This window comes from Orcinus orca, chromosome 14 (assembly GCF_937001465.1).
Source record: "Orcinus orca chromosome 14, mOrcOrc1.1, whole genome shotgun sequence".
NCBI lineage: Eukaryota > Metazoa > Chordata > Mammalia > Artiodactyla > Delphinidae > Orcinus > Orcinus orca.
In genome coordinates, this window is record NC_064572.1 from 76902551 (window position 1) to 76927165 (window position 24615).

At 36.8% G+C, this 24615-nt stretch overlaps 1 protein-coding gene across 5 annotated transcripts in view; it reads right to left on the reverse strand.

Moving 5' to 3' along the window:
- Positions 1–24615, reverse strand: part of SHTN1 (shootin 1) — a 103817-nt gene that overhangs the window by 47609 nt on the left and 31593 nt on the right. For all 5 annotated transcript variants that reach the window (XM_033420958.2, XM_004265795.2, XM_004265792.4 and 2 more), the window contains exons 5-8: positions 18141–18309; positions 16127–16224; positions 14069–14150; positions 10431–10525 (exon numbers count right to left, since the gene is read on the reverse strand). In XM_033420958.2, the coding sequence (XP_033276849.1) occupies positions 10431–10525; positions 14069–14150; positions 16127–16224; positions 18141–18309 (444 nt within the window). The remainder of the gene's footprint in view (positions 1–10430; positions 10526–14068; positions 14151–16126; positions 16225–18140; positions 18310–24615) is intronic.

Here is a 24615-nt window from a genome sequence, read left to right on the forward strand (position 1 = left end):
CCAATCATTTTCACACATCTCCTCAACTGAAACTGGAACAAAAGGAAAAGTATGTGGAGTTTTTATTAAAAAGTTAAAGGCAATTTCTGAATTATAGTATAATGATTTTAGAAGTAATGATTGCTATGATTTCATTCATAACTTTTATATAATCTTTAGAACCTTTACCCTTGCCTCAGCACAGTATATATACAATAGTTTAGTCCTACACTGCAGTTTTTAATAATTTATTATTGCTTTAAAGTACATTAATACTAACAGTAGCAGCTAATATTTATCAAGAACTTAAGCCAAGTACTCTACTAAATATTTTATACACATTATTTTAATCCTTACATTAATCCTATGAATCAAACATATCTGCAATGAAAAGCTAAAATGTACTAAACACTATGGGATAGATACAGTGGCAATCATTTTACATACATTTTATCATCTAATCCTTAGAACACCACTGTCAAGTAGACACTATTATTACCCCACTTTTACTAATAAGGTAACTGAGGCCCCGAGGGGTTAAGCATCTTTCTCAAAGACACAAGTGAGTAGCAAAATCAGGATTTAAACCCAGATCTGTCTGATTTATAAGCCCACGCTCTCAACCATCTGGCTAATCTCCATCCTCTGCTATCTACTAGACCTAAGATTCTGTCTTAAATTAGTCTTTCCCCAGTGACGAAAGTAGTAAACAGTAAGAGGGTAAAGAGGAGAAGGAAAAAGGTATCTTAATATTTACTGAGCATTTTATAAAACAATTTACATATATTATTAACTTAATCTTGACAACTTTACATGATTGAAGGCAAAATTATTTTCTATTCACCCATTATTTCTTTTCCTTAATACCCTACACAAGTCAGCCAATGGGTGATTCCAAGCATGAAATGTTTTTCAAATTCTGATATCAGGCTTATCTTACAGTAGAGCAACAACATTTTCAAGTGAAATTTACATTCTTCCTCCATCTAACACCTCATTTCTCTGTAAGAACAGGTATAGATAGAGCATGAATGAATGTGTGCGCGCGCACAAGTGCCAGGCTGGAGAAAAGTGAGACGGGAGGTGTCCACACGCTAGGGAAGAGTAATCAGTATTACATCATAGTATCTTAAACTTGAGATCAGTGGTTTAATTGAAATGACTTATTTCAGGTTACTATTATTTAAAAAAATTATTTTTAATACACTTTTCCCTCTTAAAACTTAACTGGTTGGGGTCCCTTGCTGGTATCTTAGAAAATATCTCAGAGTCAACATGAAAGGCCAGCAAAAAGCAGCTGACGTAAGTGACATTCTCTGGCTTCCCAACAAGTGAGGCCTTTTGCCAAGAGAGCTCAGAGGCCAGGAGCAAACAGAGAGGAAGCAGTCAGCAAGGTTGACCAGGACAGAGGTGGGAGCTCAGCACTAAGACAATGCAGGGCACAGGTGACCATCAATGCCAAGGGTGCTTTATTACTCTCCCTGCACTGCTTCTCTGTACTCTGGTTCTCTCTTGGGAAAAGGGATAGATCTCCTTTTCTGTGTAACACTAGGAAAACTTGCTTAACTTTACATGATTATAAATTATCTTAACTCTGTTATTCTGGAGAGAAAAGAATAAAGATATGTCTTAGGGATGCTAACAACATGAATTTCTTTTGCAAAACCCTGTAACAATCCCTAAATTACAATATAAGATGAAAAGAACATACAGAAAAGAAATTCCTTTCAATAATAATGGTAACTTGAAAAATATTAGTCATTAGACTACCTTTTATAGACTTTAAGATACTAAAATAAAACACTAAATAATGCTTTTTCTAAGATGTATTTAAAGAAAATTCAGTTACCAAACACTAATGAATTTGGTTTTTAGCTACGGTAAGAACTTGTTGGTTAGAGTTATTAAGTTGGTCCCTTACCAGACAAATAACATCATTGGTATCAGAATTTCAGAGAAATTCTCCTAAATCTTTTCAAAGAATGAGAAGAAAATGCTGTGTTATTAATATATAATTCATTTTTTCCAAAATGACATTAAAATATCATCATCTGAGTTGTCTGAAAACAACACGAATTACATAATAGTTTCACAGTATATTGGGACTACATGTTGAAAAAGGTATCCACACCATTAAACAGAGAAAAGAAAAACTACACTAAATAGCAAAAATTATATACTCAAAAAGTACAGGGAAGTCATCAAAAATTGAAATTATGTTGAGGAAATACAAAAACTTAACATAGCTAGGAAGACAACTCGTTGTTTCTTCCTTGTGGGGGGATCATGTTTTTGATTTCGGGGTTTATTTTTTATTTTTTTATTCATTTATTTATGGCTGCGTTGGGTCTTGGTTGCTGCCCGCGGGCTTTCTCCAGCTGTGGCAAGTGGGGGCTACTCTTCGTTGTGGTGCGCAGGCTTCTCATTGCGGAGGCTTCTTGTTGCAGAACACGGGCTCTAGACGTGGAGGCTTTGTTAGTTGTGGCACGTGGGCTCAGTAGTTGTGACACGTGGGCTCAGTAGTTGTGGCACACGGGCTTAGTTGCTCCGCAGCATGTGGCATCTTCCCAGACCAGGGCTCAAACCTCTGTCCCCTGCATTGGCAGGCGGATTCTTATCCACTGCACCACCAGGGAAGTACTGGTTTTGGTTTTTAATTGGACAAGTGTGAACAGAAGTAAGGAAGAAATGTTCAATTTTTAATTTACACATTTGAGAATTGTTTGTATGTTTACAAGGTATATATCTTCCTTTTGTAACTAAAAAGGTAAACTAAATTAACTTCAAAAATTGATTTCTAAGCAGAAGCAAGAAGAACTGCAATCCTGCAGCCTGTGAAACAAAAACCACATTCACAGAAACACAGACAAGATGAAAAGGCAGAGGGCTATGTACCAGATGAAGGAACAAGATAAAACCCCTGAAAAACAACTAAATGAAGTAGAGATAGGCAACCTTCCAGAAAAAGAATTCAGAATAATGATAGTGAAGATGATCCAGGACCTCGGAAAAAGAATGGAGGCAAGATCGAGAAGATACCAGAAATGTTTAATGAAGACCTAGAATTAAAGAACAAACAAACAGAGATGAGCAATACAATAACTGAAATGAAAACTACACTAGAAGGAATCAACAGCAGAATAACTGAGGCAGAAGAACGGATAAGTGACCTGGAAGACAGAATGGTGGAATTCACTGCTGCAGAACAGAATAAAGAAAAAAGAATGAAGAAATGAAGACAGGCTAAGAGACCGCCGGGACAACATTAAATGACATTCGCATTATAGGGGTCCCAGAAGGAGAAGAGAGAGAGAGAAAGGACCAGAGAAAATATTTGAAGAGATTATAGTTGAAAACTTCCCTAACATGGGAAAGGAAATAGCCACTCAAGTCCAGGAAGCTCAGCGAGTCCCATACAGGATAAACCCAAGGAGACACACGCCAAGACACATAGTAATCAAATTAGCAAAAATTAAAGACAAAGAAAAATTATTGAAAGCAGCAAGGGAAAAATGACAAATAACATACAAGGGAACTCCCATAAGGTTAACAGCTGATTTCTCAGCAGAAACTCTACAAGCCAGAAGGGACTGGCATGATATACTTAAAGTGATGAAAGGGAAGAACCTACAACCAAGATTACTCTACCTGGCAAGCATCTCATTCAGATTCAATGGAGAAATCAAAAGCTTTACAGACAAGCAAAAGCTAAGAGACTTCAGCACCACCAAACCAGCTCTACAACAAATGCTAAAGGAACTTCTCTAAGTGGGAAACACAAGAGAAGAAAAGGACCTACAAAAACAAACCCAAAACAATTAAGAAAATGGTGATAGGAACATACATATAAATAATTACCTTAAACGTGAATGGATTAAATGCTCCAACCAAAAGACACAGGTTTGCTGAATGTATACAAAAACAAGACCCATCTATATGCTGTCTACAAGAGACCCACTTCAGACCTAGGGACACATACAGACTGAAAGTGAGGGGATGGAAAAAGATATTCCATGCAAATAGAAATCAAAAGAAAGCTGGAGTAGCAATACTCATATCAGATAAAATAGACTTTAAAATAAAGAATGTTACAAGAGACAAGGAAGGACACTACATAATGATCAAGGGATCAATCCAAGAAGAAGATATAACAATTATAAATATAGATGCACCCAACATAGGAGCACCTCAATACATAAGGCAACTGCTAACAGCTATAAAAGAGGAAATCGACAGTTAACACAATAGTGGGGGACTTTTAACACCTCACTTACACCATTGGACAGATCATCCAAAATGAAAATTAATAAGGAAACAGAAGCTTTAAATGACACAACAGACCAAATAGATTTCATTGATATTTATAGGACATTCCATCCAAAAACAACAGATTACACTTTCTTCTCAAGTGCACATAGAACATTCTCCAGGATAGATCACATCTTGGGTCACAAATCAAGCCTCAGTAAATTTAAGAAAACTGAAATCATATCAAGCATATTTTCTGACCACAACACTATGAGATTAGAAATATGAATTACAGGGAAAAAAACGTAAAAAACACAAACACATAGAGGCTAAACAATACGTTACTAAATAACCAAGAGATCACTGAAGAAATCAAAGAGGAAATCAAAAAGTACCTAGACACAAATGACAATGAAAACACGACGATCCAAAACCTATGGGATGCAGCAAAAGCAGTTCTAAGAGGGAAGTTTATAGCTATACAAGCCTACCTCAAGAAACAACAAAAATCTCAAATAAACAATCTAACCTTACACCTAAAGGAACTAGAGAAAGAAGAACAAACAAAACCCAAAGTTAGCAGAAGGAAAGAAATCATAAAGATCAGAGCAGAAATAAATGAAATAGAAACAAAGAAAACAATAGCAAAGATCAATAAAACTAAAAGCTGGTTCTTTGAAAAGATAAACAAAATTGATAACCCATTAGCCAGACTCATCAAGAAAAAGAGGGAAGAGGACTCAAATCAATAAAATTAGAAATGAAAAAGGAGAAGTTACAACAGACACCGCAGATGTGCAAAGCATCCTAAGAGACTACTACAAGCAACTCTATGCCAATAAAATGGACAACCTGGAAGAAATGGACGAATTCTTAGAAAGGTATAACCTTCCAAGACTGAACCAGGAAGAAACAGAAAATATGAACAGACCAATCACAAGTAATGAAGTTGAAACTGTGATTAAAAATCTTGCAACAAACAAAAGTCCAGGACCAGATGGCTTCACAGATGAATTCTATCAAACATTTAGAGGAGAGCTAACACCCACCCTTCTCAAACTCTTACAAAAAATTGCAGAGAGGGCTTCCCTGGTGGCGCAGTGGTTGAGAGTCCGCCTGCCGATGCAGGGGATACGGGTTTGTGCACAGGTCCGGGAAGATCCCACGTGCTGTGGAGCGGCTGGGCCTGTGAGCCATGGCTGCTGAGCCTGCGCGTCCAGAGCCTGTGCTCCACAATGGGAGAGGCCACGACAGTGAGAGGCCCGCGTACCGCAAAAAAAAAAAAAAAAAAAAAAAAAAAAATTGCAGAGGAAGGAACGCTCCCAAACACGTTCTATGAGTCATCATCCTGATACCAAAACTAGACAGAAATACTACAAAAAAAGAAAATTAAAGACCAATAACACTCATGAATATAGATGCAAAAATCCTCAACAAAATACTAGCAAACAGAATCCAACAACACATTAAAAGGATCATACACCATGATCAAGTGGGATTTATCCCAGGGATGCAAGGATTCTTCAATATATGCAAAGCAATCAATGTGACACACCACATTAACAAACTGAAAAATAAAAACCATGTGATCATCTCAATAGATGCAGAAAAAGCTTTTGACAAAATTCAACGCCCATTTATGATAAAAACTCTCCAGAAAGTGCGCATAGAGGGAACCTACCTCAACATAATAAAGGTCATATACGACAAACCCACAGCAAACATCATTCTCAATGGTGAAAAACTGAAAGCATTTCCTCTAAGATCAGGAATGAGACAAGGATGTCCATTCTCACCACTATTATTCAACATAGCTTTGGAAGTCCTAGCCACGGCAATCAGAGAAGAAAAAGAAATAAAAGGAATACAAATTGGAAAAGAAGAAGTAAAACTGTCACTGTTTGCAAATGACATGATGCTATACATAGAGAATCCTAAACAGGCCACCAGAAAACTACAAGAGCTAATCAGTGAATTTGGTAAAGTTGCAGGATACAAAATTAATGCACAGAAATCTCTTGTGTTCCTATACACTAATGATGAAAAATCTGAAAGAGAAATTAAGGAAACACTCCCATTTACCACTGCAACAAAAAGAATAAAATACCTAGGAATAAACCTACCTAGGGAGACAAAAGACCTATATGCAGAAAACTGTAAGACACTGATGAAAGAAATTAAAGATGGTACAAACAGATGGAGAGATCTACCATGTTCTTGGGCTGGAAGAATCAATATTGTGAAAATGACTATACTACCCAAAGCAATCTACAGATTCAATGCAATCCCTATCAAATTACCAGTGGCATTTTTTATGGAACTAGAACAAAAAATCTTAAAATTTGTATGGAGACACAAAAGACCCCGAATAGCCAAAGCAGTCTTGAGGGAAAAAAATGGAGGTGGAGGAATCAGACTCCCTGACTTCAGATTATACTACAAAGCTACAGTAATCAAGACAGTATGGTACTGGCACAAAAACAGAAATATAGATCAATGGAACAAGATAGAAAGCCCAGAGATAAACCCACGCACCTATGGTCAACTGATCTATGACAAAGGAGGCAAGGATAGACAATGGAGAAAAGACAGTCTCTTCAATAAGTGGTGCTGGGAAAACTGGACTGCTACATGTAAAAGAATGAAAGTAGGACACTCCCTAACACTATACACAAAAATAAACTCAAAATGGATTAAAGACCTAACTGTAAGACCAGACACTATAAAACTCTTAGAGGAAAACATTGGAAGAACACTCTTTGCCATAAATCACAGCAAGATCTTTTTTGACCCACCTCCTATAGTAATGGAAATAAAAACAAAAATAAACAAATGGGACCTAATGAAACTTCAAACCTTTTGCACAGCAAAGGAAACCATAAAGAAGATGAAAAGACAACCCTCAGAATGGGAGAAAATATTTGCAAATGAATCAACAAAGGATTAATCTCCAAAATATATAAATAGCTCATGCAGCTCAATATTAAAAAAACAAACAACCCAATCCAAGAATGGGCAGAAGACCTAAATAGACATTTCTCCAAAGAAGACATACAGATGGCCAAGAAGCACATGAAAAGCTGCTCAACACCACTAATTATTAGAGAAATGCAAATCAAAACTACAATGAGGTATCACCTCACACCAGATAGAATGGGCATCATCAGAAAATCTACAAACAACAAATGCTGGAGAGTGTGTGGAGAAAAGGGAACCCTCCTGCACTGTTGGTGGGAATGTAAATTGATACAGCCACTATGGAGAACAGTATGTAGGTTCCTTAAAAAACTAAAAATAGAATTACCATATGATCCAGCAATCCCACTACTGGGCATATACCCTGAGAAAACCATAATTCAAAAAGACACATGCACCCAAATGTTCACTGCAGCACTATTTACAATAGCCAGGTCATGGAAGCAACCTAAATGCCCATCAACAGAGGAGTGGATAAAGAAGATGTGGTACATATATACAATGGAATATTACTCAGCCATAAAAAGGAACAAAATTGGGTCATTTGTTGAGATGGATGTATCTAGAGACTGTCATACAGAATGAAGTAAGTCAGAAAGAGAAAAACAAATATCGTATATTAACGCATGTATGTGGAACCTAGAAAAATGGTACAGATGAACTGGTTTGCAGGGAAGAAGCTGAGACACAGATGTACAGAACAAATGTATGGACACTAAGGGGGGAAAGCGGTGGGGGGGAGGGGGTGGTGGTGGGATGAACTGGGAGATTGGGATTGACATGTACACACTTATGTGTATAAAACTGATGACTAATAAGAACCTGCTGTATAAAAAAATAAATAAAATTAAAAAATTTTAAAAAAAAGAAAAGCACTGTCAAATACTCAAAGTTTGGCAAAATGAAAATAGGAAAAAAAAACTGATTTCTACAGCTCTACACTGTACACTCCAACACAGCAAGGATCATATTTGCTTTCTTCATCATTATATTCCCACTATCTACACACTGTCTGGCTTACCAGATGTTTGCAGAATGCACTAAAGAACAGAATGCAAAAGTGGTACTTCTCTGGTTAAGCTAAGTCGTGTAGTTATCTGTTGAAAACCTGAGAATTTGTAAACCGTGAAAAGGGAAGATATACTAGTTCTAATCTAGCTTTATCTTTTCTTCTCACTACTGTGTAGATCAAACCTAGACATTGTACAATCATTGAGCACTGTTGCAAACACTTATGCTACCAGTAATGTAAGTGCCACCACTCTTGCTTTCCCTCCTCAAACTTCTCTCTCCTCATTCTGGGTTAACATGTCAGTACTATTGTTTCCACCAATCACTACCAAGTGGATGGCAGACTGAATCATTTATTCTTTTTTTTTTTCTGTGGTACGCGGGCCTCTCACTGTTGCGGCCTCTCCCGTTGCGGAGCACAGGCTCTGGACGTGCAGGCTCAGCGGCCATGGCTCACGGGCCCAGCCGCTCCGCGGCATGTGGGATCTTCCCGGACTGGGGCATGAACCCATGTCCCCTGCATCAGCAGGCGGACTCTCAACCACTGCGCCACCAGGGAAGCCCTGAATCATTCATTCTTAAAGGAATCTTACTTCTTCCATCTATCCTCTCTGCTACTGCATGGCCTTCAAGTTTTTCTTTGAGCTGCTTTGTATTCTAACATCATTCTACAAACAAGAAATGGAAAACTGAAAATGTCTCTCAAAATAAGACCCTAGCATTCAGGTCAAAATCAGCCAACGTTTTCAGTTTTGCAATGGAGGCATCTTCACATTATCTCTACTCTCCCTCCCCTCAACCATTTATTTAGTTCCATTTTTTTTTTTTTTTGCTGTACGCGGGCCTCTCACTGTTGTGGCCTCTCCCGTTGAGGAGCACAGGCTCTGGACGCGCAGGCTCGGCAGCCATGGCTCACGGGCCCAGCCGCTCCGCGGCACGTGGGATCTTCCCGGACCGGGGCACGAACCCGTGTCCCCTGCATCGGCAGGCGGACTCTCAACCACCGCGCCACCAGGGAAGCCCAAGTTCCATTATTTATGTATGCTGCAGCTTTTTCCAAAGGGCTCTAACACACTTCAATTTTTTTTTTCTTCCTTCCAGGAAATAAGAGAACAATACTTACCTTTCATTAAACTCTCTGAGTAAAATGAATCATAATATTTGAAATCAGATCTTCTCAGACTAAATCTTTTGTATAGTTCATTGCTAGCACAGCTACATTCAAGCACAGAAAAACTCCTGCACAAAACCATAATCTGATCTTCAAATGTCATTCTCATAACCCCATGCTTTGTCTTCCTTCTACACCTTGGATACGTCCACCTAAGAATGTTTTATATTTCCTTAGCTACTTTCCTTGAACCTACAGTATGCACACAGATTCAAAATATTTACACATGATGGAAATCTCATGCAGATCAGCTCCATATCATGAGCTGTTACAGTTCAGCCAACTGGTGCCTCATCATTTCCCTGGAAACCAGTCCCAGAGCCATGGAATACCCAATAACCACATGGCAACAAAGTTAAGGCCAGAACACGAGAAGCTCAAAGCTTATCTCTAACATGAGAGGCAAGTCATTACTCTGGTGAAAGGCTCAGATAATGGATGTGTAACATGACAATGTTCCACAGCAAGCGGAAGCATCAGCTCACATAATGAGAGCACTGAAGAGCAGCTGAAGAGAAATACTAATACCATGATATTGTTATTTCAGATGGTATACTGAGATGTAACCTAGATTCTTGAGGTCTTGAGGCTACTGGAAACATGCAAAAATCCTGTACTCAAGCTGGACTTTCCCTCACAAGTTATGGGATGGGTATCCCTAAATATAATTTCTTTCCCCGACATAGCATTTTATAGTTTACAAAATTCTTTTGAAAAATTGTGCCATTTGATTTTAAAATCCACTTGGTTAGGTTAGTAACATCACCCATTTTACAGATGGTGAAAGTGAAGCCCAAAGAGGCTAAGGAACTGCTAATAACTGCTAGTAACATACAGCTACTAACTGAATGACATGGCCAAAATTTAAACCCAGATCTTCTGACACCAAGTTCAATGAATTTGATACTATTCCATAGCTCCCTAAATAAGGTGATCCGTAATTCAAAGTGACTGCTTATTCAACCTCAAAAAATATTTTTATATGTCATCTGCAAAGTTCTTTAAAATATAAAAATAAAATACGAAGTCTCTGCAAGATATTTACCTCTTGTGCAAACGACTCTGCTTTCTTTCGAAGGTCCTTCTCCAGTTCCAAGTTCACTTGCATTTCCTCATACTCTTCTACTGCTAGCATGGACACTTGAGAAGACAAGGAAAAGAAAATGGACAATACGCCACACAGATTATCAAGAATACGGATGAAAAATGGTGACGAAAGATTCCTTATTCAGGCATATAAGCACCCACATTCATTGCTGGTTGGAGTATAAATTGGTAAGACCTTTTTAGAGGGCAACTTGGCAATATGAATCTAAAATCTAAAACTATTCATACCCTTTGACTCAACAATTCCACTTTTAGGAATGTATTTATTCTTCTAAAAGAATAAATCATGAACATATACAGAGATTTAATCGCAAGGGTGCTCTGTGCATCATTGCTGAAAACAGTGAAATAATCTAGATGGTCCACCACTGAAGGATCAGTTAAGTAAAGTATGCTGTGTACAAGAAATATTCTGCCATCAAAATTACATTGTAGAGGCATATTTACTGAATGGAAAGACATTCATGATATATTTTTAAAATGAGTTCATTTTTGTTTTTTAAAAGCCACATACAAAACACGTCAACAAGGATTTCACTGAAGAGGAAACATGTGAAAGGCCAATTACCATCTTCATTAGTAACCAAGGAAAAGGAAAGTAAAACCATAGCTACCTTTTTATACTCACCAAAGAGGCAACTGGCAAAAATTTAAAAGTATAGCTATATCAAGCTGGGAGAGAATACAGAACAATGGAAACAAATACACTGTTAACAGGAGTATAAACTTATAGATCTACTTTAAAAATAATTTGGCATTATGTAGTGAAATTGAAGATAAAATTTTACCTTTGGCATATATCTTAGTGAAACTCTTGGATATGTGCACCAGAAGACATGTATAAGAATTTTCATAACAGCATGACTTGGAATAGCAAAAAAACTGGAAAAAACTCAAACATTCACCAAATGGATACTGGATAAATGAATTTTGGTATAGACATTGAATGAAATATTATACAGCAGTGAAAATAAACATACCACAGCAATACCCTTCAACATGATGAACCGGACAAACACAAAAAGCAGCAGAAGGACATATGCAAAATGATATCATTTATATAAAGTTCAAAAACATGCAAAATTAAACAATATGCTGTTTAGGGATATATATATATCTGACAAAACTATAAATAAAAGCAATGATAAAAGTCCAAGGAAGGAACACAAGTAGAGACTGATGTTCAGGGGCTTGTAAAGCACTGATGGGCAAAAAAGATATTTCTTTTGTTGGTATTTTATTTATACTCCATATACGTTATAAACATATTTAATAAACAACTCAATGTACATATATAGGTTTTTTGATTGAAATATAGTTGATGCACAATATATGTTATAGGTGTACAATACAGTGATTCACAATTTTTAAAGGTTATGCTCCATTTATAGTTATTATAAAATATTGACTACATTTCCGGTGTTGTATAATATACCCTTGTAGCTTATTTTATACATAATAGTTTGTACCTCTTAGTCCCCTACCCATAAATTGCCCCTCCCCCCTTTCCTCTCCTGGAAGAATAAACACTAAAATGTTAATAGTGCTTATCTCTGGACTGTAAGGGTTGAGTTTTTTTTTTTTTTACTTTTCCCATATAAATCTATACTTTCCACCAAAAAATATGTTATTTGAATAAAAAGAAAAAAATGTACATATGTACGTTATTTCAAAGTGTTCTCCATGTTTATAAAGAAGAGAAACAGCCTTAGATCCATATGGGCCCAGACTCAGAGCTTTGAATGAAAGAATCACTGTGGACAGAAATCTTCAAAGGGACGATACTGTCAAATAGGAGCAACATGAATTCTTTCCTACTTTTTGATATTCTGTCACCTATTCTGTTAAATAATGATGTAGACGGGACAGAGGGAGTGATAACGCCATTGCCAACTAGGAACCACATAGGTGGACAGCACACTAGCCTCTCCACTGGCTTCCAGCAAGGCACTTTCAATCCTGAGCTGAGTCATGTCAGTAAAAACCTTTAAAAAGGCTCTCTTAATGGCAGCTTTCACAAACTGTTCCTCCAGGGCACTTCAGTCCTAACTGATTAAGGACTGGTTTGCTGCGTAATGACATAGAATTTCAAACTCTGTACTCGGTCAATCTACTGCCTCCTCAGAGGAAAGACTAATAGTCTTACTCAAGTAAAGCAATGAAGTGGTGGTTTGTGATGTGAATTACAGGTCCGTGAGAGCTAAACGATTTTCAAACCTGTTTAAAAAAAAAAAGAAATTTCACAAAGAAAACAAAGAAGATTATGACTATCTGAAGCCCTGGGCAAGATAATTAACTTTCTATTCTATGTCCAGAACACTATAATAAAAAGTGAATTTTCACATGACCTGGCCCTCTTGGATTCTGAAAGAAATTCGGTTGGTCCTAGTCATGTATTTATTTATATAATCTCTCTCTGCCTAGATAAGGGTCTCCCTGAAGGCAAGGTCCATGATATTAACCTCTGCAGAGCCCTCTGTTTCTCGCACAGTGCATCACGACTGAAAATTCTTCTACACCATTTCTATCTTCTTAAATGCATAAAAGGCAGAGGAAATGTTACAAGCTAGTGCATCTCCCACACTTAGCTACAAGGTCCTTTATTTACTAAAAAAAAAAATCTCAATTCATGAATGACACAAAGATGGAGAACTACCACCAATAACAATAGGGAAGGCCCTGGGTCTGAAAGGTTTCCTTTTAGTGTTGTAGCTTCTGAACTAGGAAAGACAGTGGCTGAGGGAAAAAAGGAGAACAAAAAAAGCATAGTAAGTCCCCTCCCTTAAGAATTATGTTTGCAGAACTGCACTTTGCTCCTTTGCCCTAAACCAGGGGACATATAAGAAATGGTCCCATGAGACTTGATGCTGTGTTTCATGACAAGTATGATGGAATCAAATTACACAGAATTTTCTCTAGAAGTAGCCTCTGGAGAAAGTTCCTTCTCACCATGAGACCAGGTCTGCTTCTCCTGACCAACAGGTAAATTTTTATATGATTCATAAAAATGATCATGAATCTCTCATCACTCTGGCTCCTAGAGAGCTCAGAGCCAGACTTCAGGCACACAGGCAGGAAATGTGCAAGAACTCGGAGTAAGTAATAAGCACTTTGTACATTAACATATATTCTCACTTTCCCTTTGTCCCATTTTCCATATCCTCTTAATTTAAAAGTTTTTCATATAATGTTGCATGTATTTATGTAGATATCCTAATCTCTTCTGGATCGAGGAGAAGTTTACCAATTAACCTACCAGATATATAAACACTGAGAGGATAGCCAATATGGCCATCGTCCCAAGATGTATGTAGGACAAAAGAGTATTTAGGTTTGAAGTTTCAAAATGAGTGGGTCATGAATTCCTCAAGCAAAAGCACTTTTAAATGTCCCCAGACTCTCAGGTAGGTGGAAAAAGAGCAGGAATGAGAGAGACTCATTGCTAGAAGTTAGGAAAACACAATATAGAAGATTTTTGCTACAAGAATCTTTAGACACCAGTATAAAACAACACAAAATATATATAAACAAAATAAATTACATATATATTTGAGGGAAAAGACTGGAAATACATACCTCTATTGCATTTTTCTAAGACTTTTCTCTGTTCAAGAACTTCCGAATTTAAAACATCTTTTTCTTGTTTAACTTTATTTACCTAAAAATGTGATATTTTGAGGGGAGAAAACATCCAAAATTGTAAAACATGATATATGATGATGTGCGATACTTAAATTGCTATTCAACTTTCAACACGATGTTACATTAAAGCAGTAATTGGCTTCACTGTGCTAGGTTTCTATTAAAATGTTTTTAAAGCCTCAAAGTAACTATTTAATTTAGGATGTACATCTGGAACTTCTTTACATATTCCAAATAGTACTGGCATTGGTCCCTAAATATGGCAGTGTTCTAGCCGTCCAGTGTAAATGATTGACATTTTTAATGCAAAAATCCAATTAGACTGCACCCGGAAAATACTTGAATCATTTAATCAGAGAGCCAATATTCAATTTTGGTATTCATTTTAAACTCTGATGACATTTGGCTTAAGTAAAAACATACATAAATTTTTAAAATAAAAAAGACTTTGAACTTTGACTTTTGGCTTAAACAAAATACATATGAAAATCTCCCCCCACACAAAACTTAAATTTCTGAAATAATTTTTGGCATCTATCAATAGGAAAAGAGAATATCATAGTATAGTTTTAAAAAAAAGAATGTAAAGTTACATGTACCAAGTGGATAAATCTCAAAAGCATTATGTTGAATTAAAAAAGCAGGTTTATATAGTTTAAAACACTCAAAATACTAGGTATTGTAGTGAAAATGTAAATATATGCATTGAAATGATAAAAAACAAGTTCAGAATAATGGTTGTTTAAGGAAACAGTGCAGGGAGTGAGGAGAATGCAGTTAGGGAGAGATGCACACGGGTTTCAATACTATGCTAATGTTTTATGTATTAAACTACATAGTAGGCATATGGAGGTTCGTTATTTTGTTTTTTACACTTTTCAGATGTCTGAAATAGTCATAATAAAAATGACTTCTGAAATGGCTTCCAATAACACCTCTAAGTGGGAGGGGAGAGAATCATCAATAAATAATTATAATTGAGGATTGGAATGCATCAAAATGTCTTTCTTTCTCTCCTATGGTTATACTCAAGAAACAAGCTAAGGTAATGGTCCCTGAAAGGGACCCTGAATCCATCAGCACTTCCATATGGTCTGTGAACTGGTTTCCTTTAGTATAAGCTATATTGTTGTTTTTGGTTTAAATTAGTAACCAGTATACAGTTCAACGCTTCTAGAATGTCATCATCCTTCTTCCCACTCACACTTACTGCCACAATAAGTAAAAGCAACTGGGGATGGGAGGTTGGTGGTCACTGCTTTCCAACGTTTTTCACATTATGGCCCTTAAGAATATGTGTATGGGAACTGGGGTAACTGAAAGAGGCTGCTCACTGAAGGGGTCAATACCCTGGCATACCTGTACGCCATCTGAAGGGTATCAAGGTGCTATACACATCAGTTGGGAAGCCTTGGGCTACAGACTCTGAGAACCACTGATACAAGTTAAACCGAGACTGCAAAGGCAGATCCTTGAAGCCTCATGCAAAGAAGGCTAATTATGTGCTCCTGCTCTTAAAGACAATTCAAAAGGAAAAATAAAAAGATTCTCCAAATACCCACTTGAACCCATTCTACCATCTATCATATATGCCTGTGTTGGAGGTACAGAGGGGCATAGCCTTTCCCAGCTGAGTCAGCCCTCCATCAGAGAAGCAAAATCATTCTTCACCAGCAGCAACAAAGTGTATGACTTAAATGCAGATATCACTGTCACAAATCTGCCTCACAGTGAAACACACAGGACAATAGGAAACACTTCAATGCTATTTTACTATTTTATTTCTTGAGCTAGACAGTGGGTACATGAATGTTCATGATCTTATTTTCTATACCTTTTTGTATGTCTGAAATAGTGGGGACAAGAGAAGATTAAAATTGGTACATGGTTCTCATGTCAGAAATTAGCTTCCAACAGCAAGTTTTTGACTTAGCCTGTCCCCAAACACCTTAAAAGACTAAAGGTCTTGCCTTTCGGGCCTAAGATACATACTTCTTCAATTACTTCTACAAGTTTGCTCTTGAGATTTTCCAGTTCAATGGCTAATATCTTCTTTTCCTCCTGAACAGATACAATTTGATCTCGAAGTTCTGCATTTTTAAAGAAAAAAATAAGAAAAAAAAAGCCTTATTTTTAAAAGAAGAAACCAATCTTGTCAGAAGAATTGAAAATGCCAATCCATGTGCAGCTTATGGTCAAAGTTATTCCACAATTAAAAGGAAAATGAAGTAGCAAAAGACAATGGAAATATCACTTCTCCCCCCCTGCCCCGCCAAATATAGCTATGTTTCTAAAATTTTGTATCAGGCACGCTCACTATGTTAAATATACTAGATCATGTTTTCTCTGCAATATATCAAACCTGTATTCTAGGAAACTATCTGGCATTTTAGAAGTAGAATTTTTTTAAGCTTTCAGCAAAACAAATTAAGGCACTGTACTAATTTATTTTTTATTTTTTAATGGCCATGGGCTTTTGTCACAATGCAATACAAACAAACTGGGCAGCTAATAATTTGGAGATTTTGATTTAAAGAAAAAAATCCTGACTTGCTGCCAATTTACAGCCCTTAAACATTATTTGAACTGACTCAAAATAAGACCTATTTGAAAAAGGGTTAATTCTAATAATTTTCTCTCCAGGGTGTTGGTGTTTTGTTTCTTAATTTACTTCATATTTCATATTATTGAGATTTAATGAAAACTGTATTACTAGAGTGAAAATACTAGCAACTGTAACTGCAAAAACTTCTGGTGTTAGATTAAAGTTACTTTTACCACTCAAATGTTAAAAAAAAAACATGGATTAGCACAGAGTACTTAAATTTATACCCAGGCCCACACACTTTTGCCACTTAGCTTTTTTTGTTTTGTTTTGTTTTTTGCGGTACGCGGGCCTCTCACTGTTGTGGCCTCTCCCGTTGCGGCGCACAGGCTCCGGACGCGCAAGCTCAGCGGCCATGGCTCACGGGCCCAGCCGCTTCGCGGCATGTGGGATCTTCCCGGACCGGGGCACAAACCCGTGTCCCCTGCATCGGCAGGCGGACGGACTCTCAACCACTGCGCCACCAGGGAAGCCCTATCAGAGACTTACTTTAAAACCACTTTCTTCACTGGCTGGCTAATCTTAAAGAAGAACAAGAGACCATACCATTCAAGACCTAACAGAAGGGAGAAATACAAACAAAAGGAAAGCCTTTAAACTTTCTCTCCCTTCCTACCAGCATAAATATGATTTTGTCTTAAGTTAGGGGGTAGAAAGTCAGGTTAAGATGGCTTTCTTTTTACTTCCTTCTTTATACTTCTTGCTGAAGTTTTATCTACCAAACAAGCAAACAAGTATTACTCCTGACAGGTACAGTAAGTTAAAATGCTCCAATAGTTACTGAGCCCCAAACTGTTTTCCTACATCCTTAACAATATATAGGGGTGTGTGTGTGTGTGTATTTATTTATTAATAAAGTTAATGTGTATTTAATAGATGTAACATGTGATCTTGCCTTACAGCACTACTTGGGGACCACTGCAGTTGCTTAATACTACATACTGCTTTTAGCTCATTGCCTGAATCATATGGGAAGTTCTTGGAGGGCAGAGACTAAGCAATTTGGGGAGGTATCTTCCCCAAAGATTCCAACAGAGAAACAGACTAACAGGAGGTGTCAGCTAAATATACTTTTATTCATTCTTACTTTCATTTAACAAAAATATCTTAATACACAGTCCTATCCTTTAGAAGTTTATAGGCAAACTGACTGCTTCTGTCAAGACAATGCTTTCAAAAGTGCCTAATCCCAAACAAGAAAGTACTCATAAAGCTATACATCCATCATGCTTCTCAATCAGGCCACCCCCTGTGACAAACAGTCAGAATTCTTTCCAAAGTAGGAACCAGGCATCAATATTTTTTGAAATTATCATGTAATTCCAATGTGCAACCAGGGTTCAGAAGTATTATCCTAACAGGAGTCAAAAACATGCTCAATAATTAAGCCAGGGATCCTACCCTTGATTTGCTTCTGACACTGTACTGAGACACAAGTCTCGGCAGCACCCTCAGGGTCCATGGTTGAATCTTCATCATCAATGTTGATCTCTTCAGTTATTACATCTGGCCCCAGCTTGGCCATGTATAACATGCTGATTCTTTTCAATGCTTTATTTTCTTTATTTAACTAAGGCAAATATAAAGACAGTTATTTTAACAGCAGTCAAATGAGTGTCTTGCCACCTAGAGGGGTGGGATAGGGAGGGTGGGAGGGAGACGTAAGAGGGAAGAGATATGGGGATATATGTATACGTATAGCTGATTCACTTTGTTATAAAGCAGAAACTAACACACCATTGTAAAGCAATTATACTGCAATAAAGATGTTAAAAAAAATGAGTGTCTTGGATTTTTAAACAATAGACAAATTAAGTGTATTTTTGTCTTGCACATTCATCAACATTCACAGCATGAAGTAACAAGTAGAAGAGTCATTAAATAAGGTTTTTTATACTTTTTAATATTAAACTTATTACTTTAAGTAAAACCTATGCCTTATAGCCAGCAGCATGTGAAAATGCTAGTTATAACTGATAAATACAAGAAGAATTAAGATGAAACACCAGTATAGATTAAATAAAATTTCAATTTATTCACAGTCATTAAAAGTCTTAATTTAAGACACTTTCTTTCAAGCAAATATTTTGTTTGATGCTGTGCTGTGAACATCTTTGAAATGTTTGTTTGCCTGGCACTCTCTGTTTTCTGGACACTGACACTCCTCTTCACTGTTCCAAATGATTTCTATGGGAAAAGCCAAGTTCTCCCAAAGCACAACCTACCACTTTGGCCATAGCTATAATAATTAGTCCAGGAATTAGGCACATAATCCAAGCTTGGTCAATTAGATCCCTTCTCTAGAAATTTGGAGACTGGAACAGAGAGATGAATTCCTTTCCATGTGTCTGGATATACAGTAGCTACTGGCAACCACGTTACACTACTGAATTGAGGAATAGAGAAAGGCAGTCCACAGCAAAGCCAAAATGGAGCCAATGTGTAGGAGAGACAGAGAAAAGCAACAGACACAGGGTTTGCCACAGGGCTCCAGTCCATTCCTAAAACGCTCCTAGCTCATGGATTCTATGGGATTCTCCAATATCCCTCTGAACAAATTCCTACTTTTCTTTCCTTTTCTTGCTTAAATTAGTTCAAAATGTGTTTCTATCTGTACACAGAGTTCTAATAATACACGACAGAAGAAAGTTCAAGATACGTTTCTATTATCTCTATCTAATTCACTGCAGATAAAGGAATCCTAACTCATTAATGTATTTGTTATCCCCTGATGTAAAAATGAGTTGGTTATCAATTATTGTTACCTTCTTCAGCTCCTGTGTTTATGTGCACATAAATGTTAGTACGAGGCACACACGAAGACTAAAGTTGATCCAAAGTCCACAGAAGGAAAATATGGTTTTGCTTACGTGTTCTCTTCACAAGACTAAAATATAAAAGGTCTTCTCTTATTTGAGTATAAAGTATTTCGTATATTGATTTCTCTAGTATAAAATATAAGATACAGAAATGTGTTTGCATTTACTAAGGGCCGTTGGCCATCAAGACAAGTTCTTAATTTAATAACTGACACTGGAAATAAACACAGACAGAAACAATTCACTGGAAAGCTAAATGCCCTTCACTGCTGTAAACCTTATGCCAGAATAAGATGTTTAGTATGGTATTTGTCTGGCTTTGGTCCTTCATTTGTGATCATGATTAGGACCCTTCAAGGTTTCTCTCAGGGAAAGTCCAGCCCATTTCAATTTGGGAGATCTGATTCTTACCCCAGTAATATGGAAACTAAATATACCCCGAGTAGCGTGGTCTGGAACACAAGAGCATTCCCTAGAGCATTCCCTGACCTCTCTGGGGAATCAGGAAGAATCACTTAGAAATGGCTATGAACCATTCCACAGATTCTTCCTGGGAAGGCTGGTGAGATCTATTCAAGGAATCAGACACAGACCTTTATTCCCAGTTCCCAGCCCATAGCTCCAGCTTCTAGCTCTCCATGTTATATTAGAGGATCAGGGATAAGATATAAGACCCATGATTTCCCAATCCCTCTTCCTTCAGATGGAAAATTCAAGTAAACATTGTTGTGTGTTCTTTGAACCATGAATGCTAGAGCATGGCACTAGACACTCAAGGACCATCGTCAATTCTCAAATGATGACATCTTTTCTGAATGCAAGGAGAAAAGAACAATTTAAGAAAAACTCAAGTGAAAAAACTCAAGACTTAGTTTGTAATTCTGCCTCCTAATATTTAAACTAATGGTTCCCAACCCTGCACACTACCATCTGTAGAGTTTTTAAAAAAAAAAACTCCCAACATGCAGGCCCTCACCAGACCAAAATCTCTGGCAGTAGAGCCGAGCATAGCACGTTTTCAGGGCTTCCCAGGTGATTCTAATGTACACCAATACTACAGATAATTGACATAGAGGAATGCAGTACTTGAGTATGCATTTCTATAAAATTAGTATAGCAGAGTTAAGAACTCAGCTCTGCAATCAAATTCTGTCTCTGCCTCTAGGATAATCTAATCTTTCACTGTCAGTTTTCTCATCAGCTAACTAAGGATAAAAATAGTCTCTATCCCATAATATGAAGATTAAATGAGATATATATATAAAGTATTGTGACTGACATACAGTAAAAATTCAGCAAATATTAGCTATTAGTAACAAAAGAGGTTTAGTCTGTGTGTCTAATTTTCCTCTGGAAGTCATTTATCAGCTAGTTTTCTTCAACCAAGGTATTCATCTATACAAAGCTTCTTCCCCCAGGATTCTCATGAAAAACTGAAAATACTAATTTTTGCCATCTGGTGCTCCCCAGGCCACCATCAAAGTAATATTTAATAACCTAACAGTTAACAGTTCTGCCCTCAAAAGAGTTTTAATGCCTCGATCAAGCCAGGCACCAAAGTCTACCAGCTACTATTTGGCTGTAATACAATTACTCTATTCAACAAAGTTACTATCTCAAGAAAAAAGCCAAACAAAATTGCAAACGTCTTCTCTAAAACAACATTTTCACATTCTGAAAGAAGAAATATAAGACTTATACACATTAAATCTTATAACCATACTAAGTGGAAATTTTTGAGAACTCTGAATTCACAAATTTGGGCTGAGAAATTTCACTGCAGTTATTATTCATCAAGTTATATAGGTTAACGGCATACTACTTGGGATTTAGAATCCTTATTAGTTACAAGGCAAAAATAAATCTTTCGTAACCCTACAGTAACAGAATCTTATACTATATTCAAATTTAAATAGGGTTTTTATATTGAGCACAGTTTAATGAATATTTAAAGATACAAAATAAGCAAATTAAACAGACTTGGATCATACGATTTAAATAACTGGTCTATAATTATCAGTTTAACTTTCACATTTTAGCAAAGGAAAGCATCCACACTTGCTTTTAAGGAAATAATGCAGTCAAATTGTATTTCTGACCCACCTCCTAGACAAATGGAAATAAAAACAAAAATAAACAAATGGGACCTAATGAAACTTAAAAGCTTTTGCACAGCAAAGGAAACCATAAACAAAGACAAAAAGACAACCCTCAGAATGGGAGAAAATATTTGCAAATGAAGCAACTGACAAAGGATTCATCTCCAAAATACATATGCAGCTCATACAGCTCAATATCAAAAACAAACAACCCAATCCAAAAATGGGCAGAAGACCTAAACAGACATTTCTCCAAAGAAGACATACACATTGCCAAAAAACACATGAAAGGATGCTCAACATCACTAATCATTAGAGAAATGCAAATCAAAACTACAATGAGGTATCACCTCACATCCATCAGAATGGCCATCATCAAAAAAAATCTACAAACAATAAATGCTGGAGAGGGTGTGGAGAAAAGGGAACCCTCTTGCACTGTTGGTGGGAATGTAAACTGATACAGCCACTTTGGAGAACAGTATGGATGTTCCTTAAACTAAAAATAGAACTAGCATATGACCCAGCAATCCCACTACTGGGCATATACCCTGAGAAAACCATAATTCAGAAAGAGTGATGTACCACAATGTTCATCGCAGCACTGTTTACAATAGCCAGGATATGGAAGCAACCTAAGCATCCATCAACAGATGAATGGATAAAGGAGATGTGGCACATATATACAATGGAATATTACTCAGCCATAAAAAGAAACGAAATTGAGTTATTTGTAGTGAGGTGGATGGACCTAGAGTCTGTCATACAAAGTGAAGTCAGAAAGAGAAAAACAAATACTGTATGCTAACACATATATATGGACTCGAAAAAAATAAAAAAGGTTCTCATGAACTTAGGGGCAGGACAGGAATAAAGACGCAGACACAGAGAATGGACTTGACAAGGGGAGGGGGAAGGGTAAACTGGGACGAAATGAGAGAGTAGCATTAACATATATACAGTACCGCATGTAAAATAGATAGCTAGTGGGAAGCAGCTGCATAGCACAGGGAGATCAGCTCCTGCTTTGTGACCACCTAGAGGGGTGGGATATGGAGGATGGGAGGGAGATGCAAGAGGGAAGGAATATGTGGATATATGTATACATATAGCTGATTCACTTTGTTATACAGCAGAAACTAACACAACATTGTAAAGCAATTCTACTCCAATAAAGATGTTAAAAGAAACTGTATCATAAGAAACATTCCATTTGTCATTAATTTGAGAGCAAACACTTTAGAAAAATAAGAATGTACAGAAACTCTGCTGCTTAGAAAATGAAAACTACTTCCAAAAATGACAATTAATACTTAAATCAAGATGTGCTACTTTCATTTATTGATCACACATATAATGAAGTTTCCAAACTTTGCATTCAAAGCTGTAGTATCTTCCACATCCAATGAGCACATCTACAGCATTTAATTGAATAGGGTATTTTTGGTTTGTTTTTTATTCTAAAGTTCCTGAGTTCACACCGTATCCTCAAAAACAAACCGTAAGTCCATTTTCAAAAGAGCTTCTTAAAGAATAGAAGACAAACTCTAACTTAAGGATCCTATTGTCAATACTAAATTGTAAAAATGACCCTAGAGATTAGTAACACAGTTGTTCAGAAGCAGGGATGAATATAACAGTCACCTGGCAGCTTTTTCAACATTCACATGTCTGGGTCATACTCCCAGAATCAGTGGGTCTGAGGTATTCTTAAGAAATCAACCCTGGTCTACACTGACAATTATGACATGATAACTGCAGGTTAGAGAGGTGAATTCTCTTGCTCAAAATCAACTGTTAAATAAAAAAGGGGGAATAGCAATAAAATAATTTTTTAAGGGGACCAATGATTAAAGTCATCATAAAGAAAGTCTGTCCCATTCTCACTTTAGTCCTAATTCTAGTTCATCCTGTCATTTAAGATGAGACAATGGCAGTCCAGGGAACAGAATTAACTTGGCCAAAGTCACATATGTCCAAAATTATACAATTAGGAATAAAACCTGTACATACTGCCTCCCAAACCACTGTTTTCCATAAACTGCCAGTCCTGAGAGGTAGTCAGTGCTCTCACTTTGGATGTCCTATTGCAACAGGAATACTTGTTAATAACAAGAGAAAAATACAGAAACTATCCTTAGCCACTACAAGATTCAGAACAACTAGTATGCTCTGAATACATTTTTTCTACTTGGTCCAAAAGTAAAGGAAATGAAAAGAGAATTCCAACAGTATTATCAACCAGTGAACTCTAGTGATATAGAGAATAGAAAGGATATGAGAGCACCCATGTTATCGTTGCTTTTAAAGCAATGGCCTCTATTGCTATATATTCTTCAGACAAATAACAGAAAAGAAGCTATATACACATACTTATATTCTTAGTTAGGTTCTGCCTGCATATCTTATGAATTCTAATGTAGTGCTGTTAGGCAAACAATTAAGCAAATACCTCTAGCAAGCACACTGCTAATGCATACAAATTAAATTGACTTATTGATCTAAAGAATTTCAGGTGCATCCAAAGAAATACTCTGGATGTAGGTGATGGGGGAGAGGGGAAAGAAACAAAACCAGCATCACTAATGAAATTTGGCTGAAAACTGCTGTAATCCATTTTCTGATGAAGTGGTTCAGATGCATTTTACCCAACCCAAAATACATAAGACAGAGATTAAAAACATTCTATAATAATAATGTACTTCTGATGAGATAGAATATAGAAAATTACACACTTGGTAAATTCATCAGCTAGCAGCAATCAGTGGAGCACTGGAGGTCACCCTTAGCAGGCCCTCACTTTGCTTTCAAAAATAATCACCTGAACTGTAAGGTCTGAGGCTGACTTTTTCATCTGATTCAAACAGGAAACACTCATTGCTCTTTCATGTCACTCTAGGTTAGCTTCAAACTTGGTTAGCAATTTAACCAAATGCACAGACATTTGGAAAGTCGAGT